General features: G+C 41.7%; 1 protein-coding gene across 24 annotated transcripts in view; it reads right to left on the bottom strand.

Annotated features, from left to right (window-relative positions):
- KALRN (kalirin RhoGEF kinase) overlaps positions 1 to 23261 on the bottom strand; it is a 690448-nt gene that overhangs the window by 297058 nt on the left and 370129 nt on the right. For all 24 annotated transcript variants that reach the window (XM_031662269.1, XM_031662306.1, XM_031662320.1 and 21 more), the window contains 2 exons: positions 10806 to 11001; positions 1507 to 1673 (listed from right to left, as the gene is read on the bottom strand). In XM_031662269.1, coding sequence (XP_031518129.1) covers positions 1507 to 1673; positions 10806 to 11001 — 363 coding nt within the window. The remainder of the gene's footprint in view (positions 1 to 1506; positions 1674 to 10805; positions 11002 to 23261) is intronic.

Below are 23261 nucleotides of genomic sequence, written 5' to 3'. Positions count from 1 at the left end.
GGGGAGTGGAGAAGATAGACTTATAATAAATAACAATATAATAACTAAGACAGAGGCATTAGAGGAAGGAATACCTTTAATATAAGGAATCAAGCAACAATTTAACAAAATAAGATGCTTTTGGCCCTCATACTAAATTAAAAGGCTTTAATTCTAAAAGTTCCAGCATGCTGAGCTATGGTTTTCTGAAGAAAAAAGGTAAAAGCTCCAGCAGCCACTACAGACAAGAAAAAAACGTGTTTAAAAGATGCTTCTTTGCTTAGGATGATTTGGGTAGAATGGGGCAGAAAGGGGCAACCACAGGAGTGATGTGGTACCTGCCCTGCTGGGAACCCCTCTGGGACCTGTGGAGAGCAGTGATGTGCTCTCTCCTCAGGGTGATCGTGGTCTGCTGACCTCGTAAGCTTCAGTGGCCTCATCTATAAAATGGGAATAAAGTCTACTTCAGAGAATGGTTGTGAGGATGGATGAAGATGTGTGTAACACGCCCACAGCACTCAACAAAATGGAACTATTATTATACTTTTACTTCTTCACCCCCACCTTTGTACAAATAGCAAATTAAAACAATTACCACTTAGTCTGTTCTTAATATATGTACTTTTTGTAATTTTTATTTTTTGGAAACAGGGTCTTGCACTGTCATCCAGGCTGGAGTGCAGTGACATGATCACAGCTCACTGCAGCTTCAAACTCCTGGACTCAAGCGATCCTTCTTCCTTAGCCTCCCAATTAGCTGGGACCACAGGCATGTGCCACCACATTCAGCTAATATTGAACATTTTTTGTGCAGTCTCACCATGTTGTCCAGGTTGGTCTTAAACTGCTGGCCTCAAGTGACTCTCTTGCCTTGGCCTCCCAAAGTGCTGGGACTACAGGTATGAACCACCATGCCTGGCCTGTACTATTTTAAAAATGTGACATTGGTCATTGTGTGTATGTTCCCACAGGCTCCTAGAGATTAAGCATAAAACGCCTAGCATGATGCTTCATGCAGATAAGCTTTTTCCTTTTTAAAATCAACTTTAATATGGCAAGAAAACTTTCCTATAATAACCATACACACTTTGGAAATAGTGACGGTAATTGCTACTAGTTACTGAATATTAACTATATGTCAGGCACACGGGTGCCCCAAATTAATTAACCTGACTCTATATCCTAAATATGCTTATTGATAAAGGATTTGTATATTTCCCATGGACTGCTTGACAGGATTGAGGATAGAAAGAAAGAATAGATTCAGTGACTGAGGACAAATCTGGAATGGATTGTCACGTAAGCAAGAAATCAAGCATTTGTTGTTTGAGCCATTGGATCATTGGGTCTATTTGTTACTGCAGCCAAGTTTTCAGAAACTAATACAAGTAGTCCTATTTTCGAAGTGCTGGTTACTTAAAGGGGCACCTGTGGCTCTGTATGCCTTACCTCATATCAGAAGCAGGTCCCAGGTCAGGCTCGGCTGGCTGAGAAACCCAGGCTGAAGGAAGAAGGGGCCGGGCTTACCTGTTTGACTTCAGCCTGGAGGTGCCGTAACTGGAGGCACTGCTCTAGCCGCTTATGAGTCTGCTCCGCATTGAGCTCCAATTCATGCTGCTTCTCATGGAGAAATTCCAATAACTCTTGCACCTGGGCTGCCAGATCAATGTCTTTTTCACAGATCAACTCAATTCCTGATTTTAAAAAATGGAAACAATTAAAAACCAGCTAGCACTGTGAAGGTTACATTCCTTTCAATATGCATAAGAAAACTGGAATTTGGAAACAGTCATTATTCATACCCTCCCAAACTCTAAACATTCTTCTGTGAAACTAAGCACCACAATGTACCCATGTTTGGGATGCTAAAATTATGCCATCTCTTTTGTATCAACGGATCCTTTGCCTGAGAATTCAATGGATGATCAGCTCCTTATTATCAACAGGAATTAGAGTTATATAGAGGTCCAACCCTAGACACAACAGCACCCAGCAATTCCTGCTGGGGGATTTGCCAACACCCAGAATATTCACAAACAAGCCTCTAAATCATATTGGAAAATCAAAAACCAAACCAAAAGACTGTCCCAGTACTTCTGCCAACGACACACTTCTTTTTTTAGCTGGTCAGATATAATTTATCATTAGATGGTAAGTTCACTACAACGAGAATAGCTACACAATAGTGATTTTTAAAAATTAATTTTAAATTCCCCGCAAGGGTTGCACATGGACAGTGGTGATTTTATTAGCCAACTACTTAGGTTCTCTAAAAACAGGAACTGTTAGAAATATAAGCTAGCTGTCATATATTATTTATAAAACTCAGGCAAACACACCTAATAAATACAACCCAGCAATATACCACAGGGATAATGAGTGCTTATGCGTTTAGAAAGAGCTTCACATTAAAGTTGTGCCCACACAAGGAGAGTTTGCTCAGTGTTTTTCTACTGGTTTATAATTAGTAAACCCAGCCAGTCACTGACAAGTGTTCTCAAGGTTTATGTATAAACCATCCAACATTAATAAACTGTCAACGATCTGACCTGTAATGGGAACCTTGAGTCAATATATGCCAGCCAGAAGCTGTGGCCCCATTCCTTGTTTACCTCCTTGTCTTACTTTTCCTATATACTTTTCCCAACTCATGAGCACAGGTGCACACATACACTTCCTCTCTTCACCATGCCAGTTCTCCTATTTATACATTATCATCAGCAGGCCCAGGTAGCCTTCATCAAATAAATTTCTGCCTCAGAAATTAACAAACTCGGTGAGAGAGCAAAGGAACTGTCTTAGTAATCAAAGTCCTTCTCTCCACTAGTAACTTGAATTCGATTCCTTACTTGGCTCTCAAAGACTACATGAAAGTGTACTAGCTTTGGAATAGTCCTGAGTTGGAATCCTGACCTTGGGCAAGTGATCTAGACTCTCAGAAGCCTAATTTTGCTCATACGTAAAATATGAATTTACATACCTACCTACTTCATAAGCTACCTACCTCCTAAACTTGTGGGATTAAATGGGATGATGCATGTAAAATATCTCTCATATATATATATTACTGTGTATACATGATACACAATAAATACAGACCACTGCTGCTTAGTCCTGTGGCTTTCCTGACTCCTGACTCTTACCTTAAACTTTTAACTTTCTGCCTTCTCACATTCATGCCCTCTTGGTTTCTAAATGTCTCTGACTTGTTGCAAGTTGTGGCCCATGTTGTTTCTTGATTTGGATTGTCTACATATTTCTTATTCGGCCTTGTTCAGATCCTTAGCTCTAGGAAAATCCTAACTCTGGACTGCTTGCTTATTCTGATCCCTGAGTCCACCTGGCTCTGCAGCTTCTTAGTTCTGTCCAAGTCCCTTCCCTGGCTCTTCATCCAACAATCTAGACCCAGTGCAGCTTTGGTCCTGATGCTGACACTTTGTCTGTGATGCTGAAGGACAGGATCTCAACCAATGATGGGGTTCAGACTTAAAAGCCCCGCAGATAAGTCACCAAAAGGTAGTGTACTTCCATGGGGATCAAACCCAAAGGAGCCTGCCAGTCTCAACATATGGCTACCTAAAAAATAAATCCCATTTGAGAGATTTCCCCATCACTCTACTCACACCACCAGAAATCCATCACTGCCACCACCAACACACCTGCAACATATAGTCGGGGGAGTATAAGGAAAGTCTGTACATGCTAAAGAAAATTTATCTCTGGAGGCAAAAATAGTGTTTTATATAAGGACAATACGGGAAAGTGGGAACATTTTTTTTTTCCTGGTGTTACATGGTAATAATTTCAGTATCTTTTCATGTTTATTTTTTTTGTGTCTGTTTCATAATTCCAAGTCCCAGCTCCTGAAATATCTGTGGGAGACAGAGAAAAGAACGGCTTGTTCTTTTGGCAGCCAACTCCTTCCAGTTACTATTTTCAATTACCAAGGGGATGAGGTAGAGCATCTCCTTGACTGAAATAAAAAGTAAGAACACAAAAATTTCTACCTCTGCAGTGCTTGGCATAGTGGGATGACCCCTGACTCTTATCTTTACTTTCTGGAAATGCAATTTAAGATCCATCTGCAGAAGCAGACGCTCTTTCTCACTTCCAGTCTCGATGCGGATTTGTTGTAGCTCATACTCATTCTGCATGTGTCTCTGGTGTTCAGGATGCTGGGCTTGGGCAAATGTCTTTCTATGTGAGCCTCATGGCTCAACTTTGCCACACCACATGTTACCTGTCAAAGAGGACAGCCACCTGCTTAGGACATCGAACAGAGCAGTCTCCCAGCAAGTCCTGAGACTCAGTCCCTGCATTTTCATCCATCTCATTTGAGGTTGTTTTATGTGAGATAAACACAGGAAATAAAATGGATGAAGACAATCCTTATTGCACCTCTGCACTCCTCAGGAACACATCATATTGTGGATGGAGTAAATGGGAGGAACATGAAGATTTATTCCAGCCACATCTAGAAGAATAGAAATTACCCCCTCTCCCACTGCCCCCAAACACACTGACACGAGTACCAGTTAAAGCCCATCAAATGGTAAATATCTGTCAATCAGCAGCAGGCAGAGTTTGCTTGTGTTGACATTACTGCTCTCAATCTAATGATATATCTGTTTTTCTTAGGGGCTCTCAGAAATGTGAAAAGACATGTTTCCTCTTTCCATCAAGTAGTGGAATATATTTGTGAGGAAATCATTTGTCAGGCTCTTTTTAAAAAGTTCTTTTGAGACTTCTTTCTGATTTGCCCCCACAATTTCCTGTGTCCATACCCCAATCAGAACACTTCCATTCAGGTTGGTTCCTTATTAACCTATCCATGTTGTCCCAGGAATGCAGGTTTCCCGATGCCAGGGCCATGTCAGTCTTACCCATCTCTGCCTCTTCAGGCCCTAGCACAATGCTTCATTCATATCATCCAATAAATACCTAATCAATGAACAAACGAGCCTCTTTAGAGAACTGAGGTCATATGCTGTGGTGGAAAGTACTTGAGAACTTGGGGGAAGAACTGGCTTAGGTTTGCTCTGTATGCTATGAATGGAGAGACTCTGAGCTTCTCACCCTCTCTGGGCCCGGGGTTGCCTTGTCTGTAAAATGGGAATCACAAGGAAGACTTCTCAGGGATGTTGTGAGAACTAAGTGAGACACAATGTATACAGTGCTTGGCATCTAGTAGGCTTAAAATATTCATTTTCTCCCTTTTTCCTCTCCCTCAGAGAAATTATAACGAATACACTTTTGATTGCTGATGGAACTATTGAATGGCTTGTACAAAATGTAAATATAAAACCTTACTGACAGGTGTCTATGTACTCGCCTAATGTATATCATTGGAAACTATGGTGGCTTTAATGCTGTTAGACTGCTTCTCTCAACCCTGGCTCACATCAGATTCAGCAGATAATTTTTTTTTTCTTTTAGACTGAGTTTTGCTGCATCACCCAAGCTGGAGTGCAGTGGCGCGATCTCGGCTCACTGCAACCTCTGCCTCCTGGGTTCAAGCGATTCTCCTGCCTCAGCCTCCCAAGTATCAGCTGGAGAATTTTTTTTTAAATCACCATGTCCTAACCACACCCCAGACCAATAACCTCAGAATCTCTGTGGTCGGGACCCAGCCATTAGTAAGTCTTAAACCTCCAGGCATGATTCCAACATGCAACCAAGATTATGAACCACTGGATAAGATGGTACAATGGCCAGAAACCTGGGGAAACAGAGATATTCCTTCTGCTACACTCAGCGAATGCTCTGCATTGGTGTTTGTTTAGGGCTAAAAGCCACAGCTAACAATGATAAGCATTAGTTTGCTTTCGTTTGTTACCAGATGAGGGTACCACTTTAATTTCCTCAAGGAGAGAGGTGACCATGGTCTAGAGTAAGATTCAGATATTGCTGGCTATGCTGCCCATACTTGTAACACGTTTTTAAAAACTATGTTCTTTAAATATCGGTATCTGCCTCAGATACAGAACATCTTCTTTTCTCTTTCTTTTCTCCTCCCCTGTCCATTCCTCTTTCTGTGTCACTCCGTCTATCTAACAGTTCAGAAATCACAAAGTCCTTTAATGAGGTTTTTAGATCAGTGTCCTCAACACTGGTTGTACCTTAAAATCACCTGGGAAGTTAAAAAAAATCTGGGCCCACACCAGACCAATTAACTAAGAGTCCTTGAGGGATGGGGCCCAGACATTGGTATTTTTAAGAAGTTCCCAGGTGATTCTCAATCTACAGCCAGGTTAAGAACCATTGTTTTATGTCAAGGTTTCTTCTTCCCCTCCTCTCAGCCCCTCAGATCCACATTCCTATTAACCCCAGAGTAGCTTTCATGTTGAAAATAATAATAATAATAAAAAACCCAGATTTTTTTTCTTTCCTTTTTGACACTAGTAAAATTATTTGTGCTCCATTATTTTTACCTACATGTGTTCACCCACATTGATGTTCATTCTTGATTAATTCAGCAAACGTTACTATTAAGAACTTGCTAGGCACAAGACACTGGCTCTGCTAGATGCTGGGAATGGAAAGAGGGAAGAAAGAATTTGTTTCTTCATGCTGCTGAAAAAACTACAGGAACACAAATAACTTCAACATAGCATGTGCTAGGAGTACAACATATACTAGTTGACAAGCTTCACTGAACCCTTTCCATCCTCCCGTGTTATCCCACTTCATCCTCACATGACCCTATGTGGTAAGGATTCTGAAGATCACTACTTTTCAGAGGAAGGCAAGGTTTAGAGAGACAGGTGAATACGTACAACGACACTCAGGTCCTAAGAGGTGCGGCCGGGATTTCAACCCAGGATTTCCTCTTGATTTTGTATTCTAGCCTTTACGCTCAAGGAGAAGAGTGATCCTCACAAAACTTAATTTATTTTAAGAATTTATTTATTTTTAAAAGTTGGGGTTGGGCTCTTCTCAGGCAAAATAAATTTTAAGTATCATGGCAACAGACTCCAGAGATTTCTCATTTACAAACATTGTATAAAGAGAGAAGTTGATGCTTTGAGTAAATCACAAAAACAACATATCCATAGGGTATGTCACTCTTGTTTTACTCCTCAAGTCAAGTGTAACAGTCGCATGGTCAGATTTCATGGGAGAGAAGAAGTATGGCCTGGTCAATGAGGGCAGTTAGGCTGAATTACGGAAAGTGAGAACTGGAGGGAACCTTAGGAGTTAAGGCCTGCCACACTAGACAGAAGAAGAAACTAAAGTCTAAAGAGAAAAGGGACTTCCAAAATCAGACTGCTAGTTGGTGGAACTGGACCTTGAATTCAGCCAGCATGTTTCCCCCAACTTCTTTCAGCAAAACCTACCACCTTGCAATTTGAGGCTCAAATAGATGATTCCATAGTGAGGAAAGAACAATGAGCAAATTAAGAAATTGTTCCTATTTACTCTATTCCTGAGCCTGATGTTAAGTTAAGCAAAGGCTTTTGCTTTGGTTAGAGTTGTGGGTACACCAGAGCGATTTAGTAGAGCCTGGCTCAATATTAGAAACTTCACACTTGAAAAGAAGCATATAAAAATTGCCTAGTTCCATTTGCTACTACAAAATCAAAGCATAAGCCCTTATTCAGCATGGACTAAACACCAACAAAAGTTTTAATATTGCTAATTGTCCTTTTTCTAAGACTACAGTTTATTTTACCTTTAGTCCAAATACAGTCCATTAAACAAAGACTGTAACTCCCCAAGCCATTTATTGCCTCAGTCCTGTGTCTCTGAAGTCTTACATTCCTCAGCCACTGGGGGTCAAGGCCCACCTGGGCTCACCTCTTACCCCAACCCCGCCCTCCAGCTCTGGTGTGAATCTACCCTCCATTTCCCTAAGCCCAGAGGTAAGTTAGATGCCTCCCCGGCAGAACCAGGCATTCAGCCATAGACAGGGAGTGAGCATTCCTAAAACCCCTGGATTCATTCTCTTGAAAGCCTCATGGTATACGCCAGACTGAACAGCTAGCTGTGGTAGGAGCAGGAGAACAGCCAGCCTCAGTAAGAGGCGCTGAAGAGGCCAATCAAACCTCTTTTGACAAAGCTCATTTCTAGAACAGGATATTGTGGGGGTGGGCAGCCCATCTGCCTGGGGTGTTTTCACCCACTCAGCCCTCATGGTTTAGGTGGACACCAAGCACAGCCCACCTCAGCCACAAGCAGTCCTCAGGGACTTCCAGCTCCCAGTAGTCTTTCTGTTACTATGGATACTTGGCTCTTGGGACAGAGGTTGGCTTGCCTAGGGTCACGTCAGCACCCTGGTAGTAAGTGCTGCAGGTGTCCAGGCAGACAAGGCTCCTTTTCCTGCGGGACACATCCACCATGAGAGATGAAGGGTGAGCATCCCTGCATAGCTTCTCTGCCTGTCTCTCTGCTAGATGCTGTGTCTGCATTCTCCTATGGTTCCCAGTCGTAGCTGCATAGACAGCTACAGTGAGTACCATGAGGGCAGGTCATGGGGCTAAATGCCGAGTCCAGGTAAGATTCCCAATCAGAGAAGGGATTATGGTTTCCCCCGCTTCCCTAATAAGGTACAGTCCATGTCCTAGAACACTGACTTCCAAATTTTAATGTACACACCATTTACCTGGAGATTTCATTAACATATACTTTCAGATTCACAAGTCTGGGATAAGGCCAGCGATTTTGCATTCCTAATCTGCTCCCAAGTGATGCTGGTGCTGCTGGGCCCAGAGCCCACACTGAGTAGCAACATGCTAGGTCAGTGGTGCACAATATCAACTGGAGGGCTAACTGAACCACAGATTGCTGGGCCACACTCTGCTCACCCATAGACTATTTAAGCAACACTGCCTTATTCATGAATCCACCCCTCAGATCAGTCTCTGCTTTGGAATTCTTTGACCCATAGACTATCTAAGCAACATTGCCACGTACTCTTGTGTACAGGGCTTTAAGAGTATGCGCTGTTTCAATGCCTATAGCAACAGCAAAGGAACCACAGCAAACATTTATGTTATGAGATTCTGATGTAATGGGTTCAGGTATGGGCCCTTGAACTCGCATTTCAAACATATCCTCACGTGATGCTAATGCTGCTGATATGGGGATCACATTTTGAGAGCCACTGTCCTAGGTCATTCCGGAGATGTCAGCTGTTGTGGCTTAATTATCACAATTAAAAGCAGTGGTTCTTGGCCCTGGCCACACAGTTGAATCACCTGAGGAGCTTTTTGCTGTTGCCCAAGTTTCATTTAGAGGTAGTTAAATCAGAATATCAGGGCATGGGGCCTGGGCACTGTCATTTTAAAAAAGTCCCCAGACAGACTGCAAGGTGAGTAGCCCTTCCTGGGACTACACAGAGCACTAGCTGCATACCTGTGAATAGGCCTGGGTTTCAGCTGCACACCTGTGAACAGGCCTGGGTCTCAGATGCAGTCTGTTCACAGCACAGATGAAAATTCAAGGACAGACTATGTTGACAAAAGTGAACAGAATTTACTAGACTATCTCTCCTCTGGTCAGGAGTGAAGTCCCTTTGAAAGCTGGTCTTTACTCTTTCAGGTCATCAAAAGAAACACAGTACTTTAAAGTTCAGTATGACTGCTAAGGTCCCCCCGACAATCTCAGGATTTCCATATCCTTCAGGATAAGCAGGGACATGACCCAACTGCGTTTTATAGTTGACGGCCTTAGTCCCTGTCTACCTCGTGCTGGAGAGTGAGGCACCTGAGCCAACAAGGACCTGGGTAGGAGGGCAGTGGAGTGGGTTGGGAGGTAGAGTTATGGGCTCTAGCATTCCCCTGGGATGTGACCAGCCATGTGACTTCTTTTCTTCTGGACCAGTGGATCACCATGGCACTCTCTCATTCTAACATCAAAGGCTGACTTGGGGAGTGGGAAGTATAATAGTAAGGACTCACTCACTTGTTAGATAAATTTTGACTAAATCTTGAGCAGGAAAAGAAGTTAAATCTGAGTAACTCAGCCATGTTTTTCTGAGAAGTTACAAAATTATATGATCTTGTCATAAATGTTTATCAGTACTGCTTATACTCACCCAAAGACCAGTGATTAAAAACTGAGGAGACTGAGAAGCAGGAACAGGAGACAAGGAGGTAGCTTAGGAGTAGAGGATAGGGCTAGAGAATGCGTGCTGGCAGCAGGGGTCAGGAGCAGAAGAGGAAACCGCTACGCATGTGAATACAATCCATATGAATGTCTGACTGCTTCTGGTTTGTTTTTCCAGGCTACTGTTTTTTAAAGGAATCTGTGCTGATTGCCATCATCGGTTCTCTCACTCTCTCTGCAGACCAGCAGACCCTGGCCCTATTCTCAACTTGAGCACAGCCTAACTGGGTAACCTTGGGCACTATTTCAGCTCTCATGGCTTCCGTTTCTTTTTTTTTTTCATCTGACTCCTGCACAGGCTCGAGTGCAGTGGCATGGTCTCTGCTCACTGCAGTCTCCATCTCCCAGGTTGAAGAGATTCTCCTGCCTCAGCCTCCCGAGTAGCTGGGATTACAGGCGTCCACCACCACACCTGGATAATTTTTGTATTTTTAGTAGACATGGGGTTTCACCATGTTGGCCAGGCTGCTCTCGAACTCCTGACCTCAAATGATCCACCCACCTCAGCCTTCCAAAATGCTGGGATTACAGGCACGAGCCACCACACCTGGTCTCGTTTCCTTTCTTTTTCTTTTTTTTTTTTAATGTGGGTAGAAGTCTCTATTCTTTGTAGCTGTAGGAATAAAATGAATAAACGATGTGGCAGTGCTCCTTACAGGCTAGCTGGTATGCTTGTTTTCATCATCTCCCCTGCCAGAAGAATGAGCAAGGTCACCCACCTGATGCCTGGACCTCCATGATGTACTGGTGCAGATCCTGTCCCTGCTGGATGACCTCAAAAGTCATGTTGTTCATGGCTAGCTTCCGTTCTGTGTGGCGCTGCAGCCGCTGTTCTGCCAGGGTTAGGTCCTCTGTGTTGAAGTCATTCATCTGCCGAAGCAAGTCTTCATTCCAGGCGTCTAGCTCTGCTGTCACCTGTGAGGGAACCACTGTTGTCAGCACAGGCTCACCAGGTCCACGAGAGAATGTTAGGTTAAGACTTACGATTCCAAGCCTTATTCATGAATCCAGCCCTCAGATAAGTCTCTGCTTTGGAATTCTTCAACCCTTAGACTATTTAAGCAACATTGCCACGCACTCTTGTATACATGGTTCCAAGAGTGCTCTCTAGGTTTTTCAATGCCTATAGCAACAGCAAAGGAACAGCAGCAAACGTTTATATTATGAATTATGGCTTATAGAGTTTTTGCATACTCCTTGCTGTTCAATCCTCACAATAACCCAGTGAGGCAGGCATGATGGAGATCCACAGGTCCATCTTCTAGAAGAGGAAGTTGACCCTCACACAGACAGATGGGGTGATTTAACCTGCCAGAGACGGATACAGTTCTTCTACTAACTGCAAAGACTTTGTCTACCATCCCACAGTGGTTGCTGTATTTTTCATAACTAAAGAGGTTCTCAGAAATTAAGTAGCGAGTTTATTTCAGAAACAGAAACAGAGGGCTAGAAAAGCCTGGTGAATGACCCAAAGTTACACAATCAGTTAAAGAGTATTATCCATCAAACCCAGGGGTCCTACTCTGATTCCCATGTTGTATTGTGCAACATGCTGTCCTTCTATTACAAAGGTTGACACCTAAAAATAGTGACTAAACACTAAACAAAATATAAATGTGTAGCATACCTCCAGAAATTCAAGCAGATTTAATCAACTGAAAGGCATTCATTATTCTAATGAATACTAAAGCATGTAATGAATGGAAACATTGCCCCAATAGCAACTTGCTAATTGTTCATTTCTCTACACCTTAACTCACATGACTTCACCAGGTCTACTCTCAGTTTTCTGCAAATAGGGACTAAATCCTATACTTCCTTTACAATCTCTGCAATCATCCACAGACTAGGAACTCAGAAGACTGAACTAGATAACTCCACCGGTGTGAATCCAAATTAAAAGTTTGTAAACATGGTTTTCGGATCTGCTATCTTGTGCTACCCCCATGACACCCCTGTGAAGGAGACAGCATGCGTACTGTCATCCTCTTTTCTCAGGATAGGAAAGTGTCACTCCAGGTCACACATTCCCAGGATGGCCCAGGCCATCTAAGCATATATCCCAGAGCCTTAGTTGAGTAGTTTTCATGATGCTGGGTCTCATGCCAGCTCCCACATGGCATAACCTTCCAAGTTATCAAAAACTGCTGCTCCAGGGGCATCAGTGACACAGGGAGACAGACGATGGACTGAAGCAAGTGGGAGCAGTGCTCTTATATCCCATGCTGGGGCACACATGCTGGGATGGGAAAGCCATGGGTCACAGGATTTCATTTTTGTCTAACAGCAAGACCCTTCTTCAAGCAAAATAGAAACAGGTTAAATTGTACTTGCTCTCTTTGAAGCAGAAATGGGGACATTGAAAATATCACCCTCGCTGCCCTAGGTTCTCACTTCACACCCCATATCTTTTCAGGTCAATTGAGAGAACTGCTGAGCTCAGCAGGAAAACCCAGCATTACTTATTGCGGGGCGTCCTTGGGGGATCCAGGAACCAGTGGGTTGACAGGCAACGTAGGTTTTTGTTGTAGCCCCATCTTTGAAAAGTACTTCACTCTCTAACTCGAGAATGGGGTTAGACTCATGAGACTAAAAGAGATTATTTTTAAAAAGATAATTTAGCCTGGGTGCAGTGGCTTATGCCTATAATCCCAGTGCTTTGGGAGGCCAAGGTGGGAGGATCACTTGAGGCCAGGAGTTCAAGACCAGCCTGGTCCATGCAGTGAGACCCTGTCTCTCCAAAACAAATAATAATAAATTAGCCAGGCATGGTGGCATGCACCTGTTGTCCTTGCAACTTGGAAGGCTGAAGCAGGAGAATCACTTGAGCCCAGGAGTTCAAGGTTGCAGTGAGCGATTATTATGCCACTGCACTCCAGCTTCGGTGATAGAGACCCTATTTCTTTTTTTTTTTTTAAAAAAAGAATAATTTAAAATATAAATAGGCTTTTATAGTTTTTATAGAACTAGGCCTGTAAATATCTTTTTTCGTTACTGTATTTTAAAAACTGATATATAATTTACATACAAAATACACATATTTTAAGCATTCAGTTCTGAGTCTTGACAATTTTATACACCCATGTAGTCATCGCCAAAATTAAACTATAGAGCCTTCCATCACTCTAGAGAACCTACTTGTGCCCCATTCCAATCCATTCCTCCCCTCCCCAACCCACAACTAGGTAACAATTTCTGATTTCTATCATCATAGATGTAGTTTTGCCTATTCTTGAATTTTATACGAATGAAATCATACAGAATATATTTTTTTAACATTTGGTTAGATTCATCCATGTGGCTGTGTGTACGTGTGGTTCATTCCTTGCTACAGCTGAATAGAGTACTACTGTATAGATAGGCCACAATGTGTTTATCCATTCTCCTCCTAATGAATTCTTGGGTTGTTTCCAGTGTTTAGCTCATATGAATAAGGTTGATGTGAAAGTTCTTATAGATGTCTTTCTGGGGACGTAGGTTTTCATTGCTCTTGCATAATTACCTAGGGGTGGAATTATATACAGGCCATAGGGTAGGTGTATGTTCAACTTTATAAGGGAGCCATCACAGTTCCTTAAAATGATTGTAATATTTTACATTCCCAGTAGCAATGTATTCAAGTTCCAGTTGCTCTACCCTCACCATCACTTGGCATTATCAGTCTATTTAATTTTAGCCATGCTAGGAGGTGTGAAGCGCTGTTTCATTATGGTTTTAAGTTGTATTTTCCTGATGACTCATGACGGTGAGAACATTTTCAAATGCTTATTGACCACTTGTACATCTACTTTTGTAAGATGTCTTTTCAAGTCTTTTGCCCTTTTTAAAAAATTGAGTTAATTTTTCATTGTAGATTTGTAAAAGTTCTAAATATATTCTGGATGTAAGTTCTTTATTGGATAATATATGGAAAATAGCCCAAACCACAATTTTTACTCCATTTTCTGGCCTACAAACTAAGGGGAATTAGAATAAAACTAAGACAACAAGCATGAAAGGAAGGGCCTGCCTTTTCTTTTGATTTTAGGTTCTGTTTCTGTGAAACTCAGTCTATGAGATATCTATTTGCGGCAGGAAGATCCAAGGAGTACCACAGCCAGGAATCTATGGAGTGGAAGGTGCCGATGGTCCTGGTGAGGGAGAACAGAGTCAGGTCAGAGGGCTTTAGTTGAGAGAGTGATCTCTGGGATCTTGGGAATTCTAATCTAAGCTAAATGTGAAATATGTCCAGGATTCGATATTTGGTGTTTCTATATTCTTTCCTCTCCTCTCCTTACCCTCCTCCACTCTCATCGCCTGACACCATTGAATTGAGGAACCCAGGTCTGTTATGAAGCCTGGAGAATGGGAATTTCCAGGGCCTCCTCCTAAGGCTGCCCTCCCTGGGTCCACAGGCTCTCTCCTCTTTCTGTTGGATTCCCCTTTCTTCTCTCCCCCAGGCACTGATGCCCACAGCTTTCAATTAGTCTGATTTGTGTGTGTTTAATGTACACTGAATTTAAATTATTCTCTTTCCTAAGTATTTTCTGTTTCCTCTAGGAATGTTTTTTTCATTAGGTTCTTCCTCCCCATCTTCTTTCTGGGGCATAAGTTTGGAAGACAATAGGGGTCCATTTTTTAAAAAGAAAAATAGTTGTTTTCAAACATGAAGTTGACCTTACTGCTAATAAACAAACCTTTTTTCCAGCCTGACCCTGTGCTCTTGTTTTGAACCAGTCAGATGGGTTACTTGCTGATGCTGAGAGCAAGTTCTGCTGTCTCCAGCCTTCTTCACTGGTCTAATAGCCCTGAAATGCCCTTGTCCTTCCTCCCAATCTGCTTAAGCCCTGACCACCCTTCAGAGTAAACCCTCTGGCATGAAGAGCTTCACGACAACACCCAGACCCAGATATTTTTCTCTGGCTTATCTAATAACATGGGTCATGGGTGAGTTTGCTAATACAGAGAGACAAGACGGAAAAGAAAAACCTGTGCCAGAGAGTGAATTTAGTGATTTTACTCCATCTGGAGAGAATTTGTTCAGGCTAGAAACTAGGGCCTGAAGCCAGTGAATGAAAGATGGAGCACAAGGTTCCCAGAGGGCATTCCACTTTCAGTCAACCTATTTTGCTTTCTCCTTCCACTCAGTTACCACTGTCTCAGCTCCTGGCCCGCTCAGTTCCCCACTTGCTCTGGTGGCCTCTATCTCCCTTACTCTCCTGAATTAATTGGGGAGTTAGGAAATGATGACTTATTTGACAGATACATCGGCAATATTTCTAGTCTAACAATTATCTACTCTGAGACATCAATAAGGGAAACCAGAGAAAGAGCCAAAATAAAATTTAAAAAAGGGTAAGAGGCAGTGGGAAATGGAAAATGGGAAGCCTCACTTCACAAAGAAGCCCAAGCTGTTCCTGCCAGATGAGATCCACCAAATCCAGTATTCTGCCATGAAAATTTGCTTCATAGGAGTTGGTTTAGCAGTCGCCTTGAGCTCTGTTTTCAGAGAGCTCCTGTTTTCTTGGTATTCCCCAGTATTTATGTGTAGAGAAAGCTATCATCCCTCTTCCCCAGATGTTTTGATGTGTATCTGCCTGAATCAAAATTCACCTGCCCCCCTTTTATTCCCACTTCCTATGGTCTACCCACTTCAACTCTTTACCACCTGCAACACTGGAAATCTCACTGTGTAGTTCTTTCTTCAGATCAGTGTTTTGATGTTGGCAATAATGACGAAGAAGACAGTATGACTGAAGAAGACATTTTACTTTGTATTGTGCATTTATCATGCGGCAGGCAGTGTGTTAAGTGCTTGATCAACTTTATTTAATCCTCATAGCACTATGGGAGGAAATGAAAGCACAGAGAAGTCATATAGTTTTTCCCATGGTCTCAGAGCTGGTGGTGGCAAAGCTGAGCATTTAATGACCAAGTCCAATGCTCTTAGCCATGGTGTTACATCAATAGGGCTGCCCCAAGAATTGATTTTGGGGCGTATCCTTCTTTTTACTATTCTCACTTCAGAAAAGTGCCAGTTTTACCCTTCCTGTTTTCTTCTAAAAAACAAAACAAAACAAAAACAAACAAACAAAACCTCATAATTCAGTTTTCTTCACTTCACATGAGCCTTTTAAATTAATTATATATTTTTGAGCAGACCAAGAAATTGTGTGTTTGTGGCCTTAGATAAATGCCAGGCATAATTTATCCTTGCAAGAAAACACACTGCCTTCCTCCAGTATTTTTTTTCTTTTTTTAAAAAAAAAATTTCTATGGAACGCTTCACGTATTTGTGAGTCAGGGGCCATGCTAATCTCTGTATAGTTCCAATTTAGTGTATGTGCTGATGAAGTGAGCAGAGTACAGTATATTTTTAAAGAGCTTAGTGATTTTTTTAAAACCAACTTGGCCAGATTGCTCAGTATAAAGGTAATATTAATCCATATAGAATTCTCTGGTCCCAGAGGCCTTTGTCATGAATAGGAGACACATCTGCAATTTGGTGTGAGACTTAAGTTGCAGCAGATAGAAGTGTGATCTGTTCCCTACACAGGCAGGGTCTCTGTAAGGCAAGAGCAAATGACTTTGGCTCCCACAGCAGGTGCTCTGAATAAACATTCAGGGATCTCCTAATATGACTCAGTAACAAATCAGAAGAGAAACAATGAGAAAGAATAAGAAGGGATGTTTAATTGCTTAAAACCTGGAAGTAAATATATATATAAAAGAAAACATATTATGAATAATAACAATGCTGACTACAATGTATTAAGTGCTGATTAACTGCCAGGAGCTTTGCTAAAAATATTGTGTGTTAACTTATTAAATCCTTACAGTATCCCAACAGGCTGGGAAATACTATCTCATCTCCATTTCTCAAATGAGGAAACCAAGGCTTCAAGGACAACTTGCCCAGCTGGGTGTGGTGGCTCACGCCTATAATCCCAACACTTTGGGAGGCGCAGGCAGGTGGATCACTTGAGGTCAGGAGTTTGAGACCAGCCTGGCAAGCATGGTGAAACCCCGTCTCTACTAAAAATACAAAAATTAGCTGGGCATGGTGGCACACACCTGTAATCCCAGCTACTCTGGAGGCCTGAACTCAGGAGAATCACTTGAACCCAGGAGGCAGAGATAGCAGTGAGCCGAGATCAGGCTGCTGCACTCCAGCTTGGGTGACAGAGTGAGACCCTGTCTCAAAAAAAAAAAAAAAAAGCAAAGCAACTTGCCTAAGGCCAAACAATTAGTAAAGGTGGTAAAACAGGTTTCGAACCCAGGCAGTCTAACTCAAAATACTACACACTTGATCACAGCATTACTGTCTCTCAGCAAAGGTGATCATATACATTAATGAACACTACATATGTTGCATATGTTAAGATTCAATCTCATTCCAACTACCAGTAGGAAGAAAGGGTCCATGGCATTACATTGTGATGGGATGCCATTGACATACCTGCGTTGTCAATTGCAAAATGAGCATCTTTCTGTTTTATGACATCATTATTTTTGTGAAGATGAGGAAAGTGGAAGACAAATACTCTCCACTGGCCTACAAATGCTGGCTGAGAGGGAAAGACATATTGCAGCTGAAGAAACCATCTCATTGTGTGGGAAGAGCTATTTTATCTATAATGTATCGATATAGGTTACCGCGATGAATAAACTAGCTAAAGTACCATGGTCATTTACTCTTGTCCAACATAATGTTGAGTTCCTCTCTGTTAATCAATTCTTAAAATGATAAGATTAGTGAATTCTAAAGCAGATTATTTTAAAGTTATCATAGCATTTCCCTGTTTTAGTAATATGTATAATCTCTCTGAAGAGTTAAAATATTTGTTTAAATAGCTAAAGACCTTTGGGGATATTGTAACAAATTTCCAGAAAAGGAAAGGGACTTGAAAGTAATGAAATCCACTCAGTTGTTTTTAATTGTTGGCAAATTAATGTGAGAACATATTGCAAAAATGCTGTAATTGATGAGTTCCAATGTTCAATTACTTAATTTCTATACCAATTGAATAATTTGGATAATTGGATAATTTTTATGGCCAATTTCATGTTCTTTTCTTCTCTATCATCATGATTAAAACTGAGGTCCTTGGCCAGGCACGGTGGCGCACGCCTGTAATCCCAGCACTTTGGGAGGCTGAAGTGGGCGGATCATGAGGTCAGGAGATTGAGGCCATCCTGGCTAACACAGTGAAACCCCGTCTCTAGTAAAAATACAAAAAAATTAGCCGGGTGTGGGGGCAGGTGCCTGTAGTCCCAGCTACTCAGGAGGCTGAGGCAGGAGAATGGCGTGCACCCAGGAGGCGGAGCTTGCAGTGAGCCGAGATCGTGCCACTGCACTCCAGTCTGGGTGACAGAGCCAGACTCTGTCTCAAAAAACAAACAAACAAAAAACCCCTGAGGTCCCTGATATAATCACAACTGTCAATTAACAGGGTTGGGAGGGATCTTGGTTATTCCTTTTTATAATTTTGTCCATACTATTGCCTTTTATCATTTTGAGATTTGTGGAACTCTATTCTCCTTTTAAAAGATCTCTCTTTTGTTGAAGAGCTCCTATAACATATATTGCTCACTCATTCTAGAACCTAGTTATGCTTGAGTGTCAGAATGTTTTCCCCCCGTGTAAGCTGAACACCTTCTACTGCATCCTTACCAGAAAGAAGGAGCATACAGCATTTGAAGCTTGATAATGTTACTTGAGCTCAGGTCCACAGCCCCAGATCCACCCCATTACAGAGCGATCTGAACATTCCATCAGGGATTTTTGACAGTTCTACTGAAAACAGGTGACCTACCAGAATACTAAAGCTTGTGAATGATCCAGTTTTTTTTTTTTTTTTTTTTTTTAAAAAGGACGATAGTAGGGAAAACCTCCCAGTGATCCTGAAATTAATTTGTCAAAAAGTCTAGAAGAGACTATGAAATAAATATTTTGTGAGGATTAGGTTTACTTCATTGTATTAATTCTACGTGTTTTTCCCAAAGGTTCTGGGGGTACATTCAGAAAATGTGACAGTGATCATTAGGAAGAGTCCACAAAGATGACCTCAAATAGATCTTAGCTTCTTTCTTGATATAGTTGCTATGTTGGTGGATGTGGCATGTTACAAACGTGGAGAACAGCAAGGCCTTGCAGTCTCGAATGGTTTTTATGGAAGAAAAAGTGGCAAAATTGGACTAGATGATGGGCCCTTAGATGATCCACAGCTAACAGTGACTGTGCAGACTAATGGCTCTGTGTCCCCCAGAGAAGAGCCTGTAGTGACGCACCAGACAGTCCTGTCTTATCTGCCCAACTTTTCAAACAGCTACAACATTGATAGTAATAATAAGTTAAATTTACATCTATTTTCACAGGCAGAAGAACTGTGCAAAAAAAAGAAAAAAAAGAAAAAGACTAAATGTGAGTGACAAAATATAAAAGCTGCCATTTAAGGTTATTTTTTTTAAAGTCAGTGTACTGGAAGCCCTTACTTTGAAATAACAACCAGGAGCTTTTAAGCAAGCAAAGCCTAGACAAGACAGGTGATGAAGTCAATAAAAAGGTACCTATCTCCTGGGCTGCACCAGAGCCAGTGCTCTGAAGAGGATACATCCAAGCCTGTATGTGAGCCACGCTCCCTTCAGCAGACAGTGACCAAGACAGTCAGTGGCTGGAGACCATGTCCTACCCAGAAAGAGATGAATAACATAGGGGATATATACCACAGAGGGCTGACACTAAGGAGAAATCATAATAAAATATTTAGAGTCAGGGGATTGCAGAAATAACTCATACAATCTCACCATTTTTCAGATAAAGGAAAAGAGGCCTATGATAAGCATTTTCTAAAATTTTTAAGGCTCCCAAGTAAGAGGGAGCAGACTAATTTCTTTTTCTTTCTTTTTTTTTCCCCCCCAGAGAGCGGAACAAGGACTGAAGTGTAAAAGGTGGAGATTTTGGTTCAACATAATAGTGAGATCGTGAGCTCCTGCCTTTCTTCTCTCTTCCCTGCTAAGCCCCTTTCTGGGCTCTGGAGATATTCTGGTAGAGGCTGGATGGCATCCTCCAGGGATGCCAAATCCTAGCCACCAACTTTTGCCTGCCCTGAGATGTAACCTCATTGGGAAACCCTCCATGGACATCCTGACTGGGCTAAGTATCTGCCCCTTCCAGTGTTCTCTGCAAACCAGGAGACTCTATCATAGAATTCTTAAATTGTATGACGATTCTGTTTCTGTGTCTCCCTGTTATATCCTCAATGTCCAACATGGCTTTTGCTGCATAAGTAGGTGCTCACCAAATGTTTACTGAATTGAATTTCTATACAGGTAAAAGGCTGACTGAATGGTCTCTTTCTAATATAAAATGCTAAGGACCTCTGCAAGCAACTAATTGAAGAGTTGAGACCACCAGTAAGTTATAATCAGCTTATCTTCTTTAGGTAGAAGTTTCTTCCTTGAATGCTGTTTCTCCCCAGCCTTAGCCTGGCCCCTACTTGCTTTAGATGAACCCCATAGATTTAGAATTGGTAGATCATCCCCTACTCAGGTTAATTACTCAATAAACTTTCAGGTGCGTTAAGCACACCTTGCTTGCAATTACACAGATATTTAAAAGAAAAACTATAAAGGTGGCCCATATTTTCAGAAAGTTCCTTGTCTAGAATATCTATCTTTCTTGGTGTCATTTCTAAGGCTTTTCAACATGAGTATGCCCATCTCAGAAAATGCCCCAAATTGTCTATTGATAATAGAAAAACTATCTTGATATAAATATGCATATATGTGTATATATATTATATTATGCACATATATTTTATCAAGCCAATACAAAGTGTATAAAATTTCCCAGGATTTTCATTAGTAGACTGGTGCTGGAGTCTCACTCTGATCACATGGCAGATGGCTTTGTGGAGGGCATGAAAAAGAGAGCTCCTCAGGGAAGGTAGGAGTGTCACAACTCTGTGGGGCTGACTGTAGCTCATTTGTTCACTGCTTTCTGCACATTTCAAATTATTGCTTTTTTTCATTTGTCCAGTTAAATAGATGTATCTACTATCTAGTTTTAACTAAACTAACCTTCACAAAAAGACACATGGTTTAACGAGTTTCCTGCAAAGAAACTGCAGTTTGAAGATAATACTAATCATGAAAGCACAAGAGAACTTTGAATTCTCTGTCAGTCACATTATGGGGTAAGGCAACAATGACAATCTAATCCGATCTCTCAAGAAACCAGGGAAAAAATAATTGGAAATTATCAGAAGACTATTTGAAATATGGAACCCACAACTTCTAATGAAAAAATCTAAACCTCTTCCTAAGAGCGTGTTGAGTTTTGAAATTATTAGCCAGTGACCAAACATTTTTGTAACTTAAAAATGAATAAATATTTATATGTAGGGGGTTGCAAGTTCAAAAAAACTGAGAAGGTACATAATCAAAAATGTTCAGAGACCACTGGCCTATTCTTGCCTCTAAAAATATTTTTCATTTCTTTCTGATTGTCCTTCCTAATTGTATAAAACTTGGAAATGTAAGAAAGTATCAAAAATAAGAAAAAAAAATCACCGATATTCTTACCATCACAAAATAAACATTTGTATTGGGTGAAATGTCTCTTCTATCGTAACTAGTTTATATAAAATGTCTTTCATAGAAGGAGGCTGAACCAACAGGAAAAAAACATTACAGAACATCATGTTCCATTATAGGTCACTTTGGTCTCCATGGAGTCCAAGAAGGTATACCAGAAATCCAGCTATGGGCCTGGTTTTGAACATCTGACTAACAAATTTAGGATGTTTCACTTTACGTGGGCGCACCCTATGATCTCATTCCAGGTTATAAAGTGAGCACCATTATTATTGAGTAAAAAGAGATTGGTGCAGCAGCTCATATGCTATCCTACTGATTACATTAACTGGCTCATCTGGGCCCTCAGTGATATGCCTAAGGAGTCACGCTTAGATTCCTCAGATGCAGGGTAGCAGGCCTCCTCCAGTGTTCAGTAATCCCGAGGAATCTGGAGCATGTCTATCAAATGCCTTCCTTTAGGAAAGAAACCACACTGTAGGTCCTGTAATCACAGACCCTGCCCTGGCTTATGTCAGCATAAACACACCTCTCGTTACAGAAACCACCCTCAGTTTCACACTTAGAAGCTTCTCTAAAAGTTCGTTCCTCATCCCCACAGTGAGACATAGCTGGTATTTGAATAATCTCAACACCCTCAAAAATAACTTCTGACAATCTGACTCAAAGCAGAACTTTCATAGGTTTGGCAGGATTTCCAGTTCTAAGATTAGATGTGGCATTCTCCCCAAGCTTTTGGGCCTCTCCCACAAGACAAGGGAATAAGACCCCTTCTAAAATCCGGATGTTATAGCCTACACCAGAGGATGCAGAATCCTATCATGATTTTTCTCTCCCTCACTTTATGAGGCCCTCACACTCGTGCTAGCCTGCATACCAGGTTGTCCAGTTGTTGTCCAGTACTTGGGGTACGAAGAGGAATTTTTATACATACAAAGGCTAAAGAATGCAAATCCCACAATCTATTTGTTTACTTTTTATTTTTTTCTGAGACAGGTTCTCACTCTGTCATCTAGGCTGGATGGCAGTGGTGTGATCACAGCTCACTGCAACCTCCGCCTCCTGGGCGCTAGTGATCCTCCCATCTTAGCCTACTGAGTAGCTGGCACCAGAGGTGCCCACCACCACATCCAGCTAATTTTTTGTATTTTTGGTAGAGATGGAGTTTCACCATGTTGCCCAGGCTGGTCTTGAGCTCCTGAGTTGAAGTGATCTGCCAGCCTTGGCCTCCCAAAGTGCTGGGATTACAGGCGTGAGCCACCACCCTCGGCCCCATAATTTAAGTATCAAGTTCCTCTCTCGTAACCTTTAAACCAGATCCAATTTTAATGCATGCGATTTAAATCCACATTTTTTAAAGGATATTTTCTCCATATGTTTTAGATCGTTTTTTAGGAGTGGAACTGGATTTGCCTAGAACCGAAGCAAGCAAAGACACCCATGTGATGCCCCCAGCTGATGTGAGGGGCATAGATGATATCAAAGCGAAGCTAACTGACCCATCCCAGCACTGAACCAGTAACCCTGACTTCCAGGCCACAGCCATCTTTTCAAATAAAACTTATTCCAAACCCTCAGATTGTTTCCTCCCCCTTAAG

This window comes from Papio anubis, chromosome 2, assembly GCF_008728515.1.
Source record: "Papio anubis isolate 15944 chromosome 2, Panubis1.0, whole genome shotgun sequence".
Classification (NCBI taxonomy): Eukaryota; Metazoa; Chordata; class Mammalia; order Primates; family Cercopithecidae; genus Papio; species Papio anubis.
This window is presented reverse-complemented; position numbering and strand designations above follow the sequence as displayed.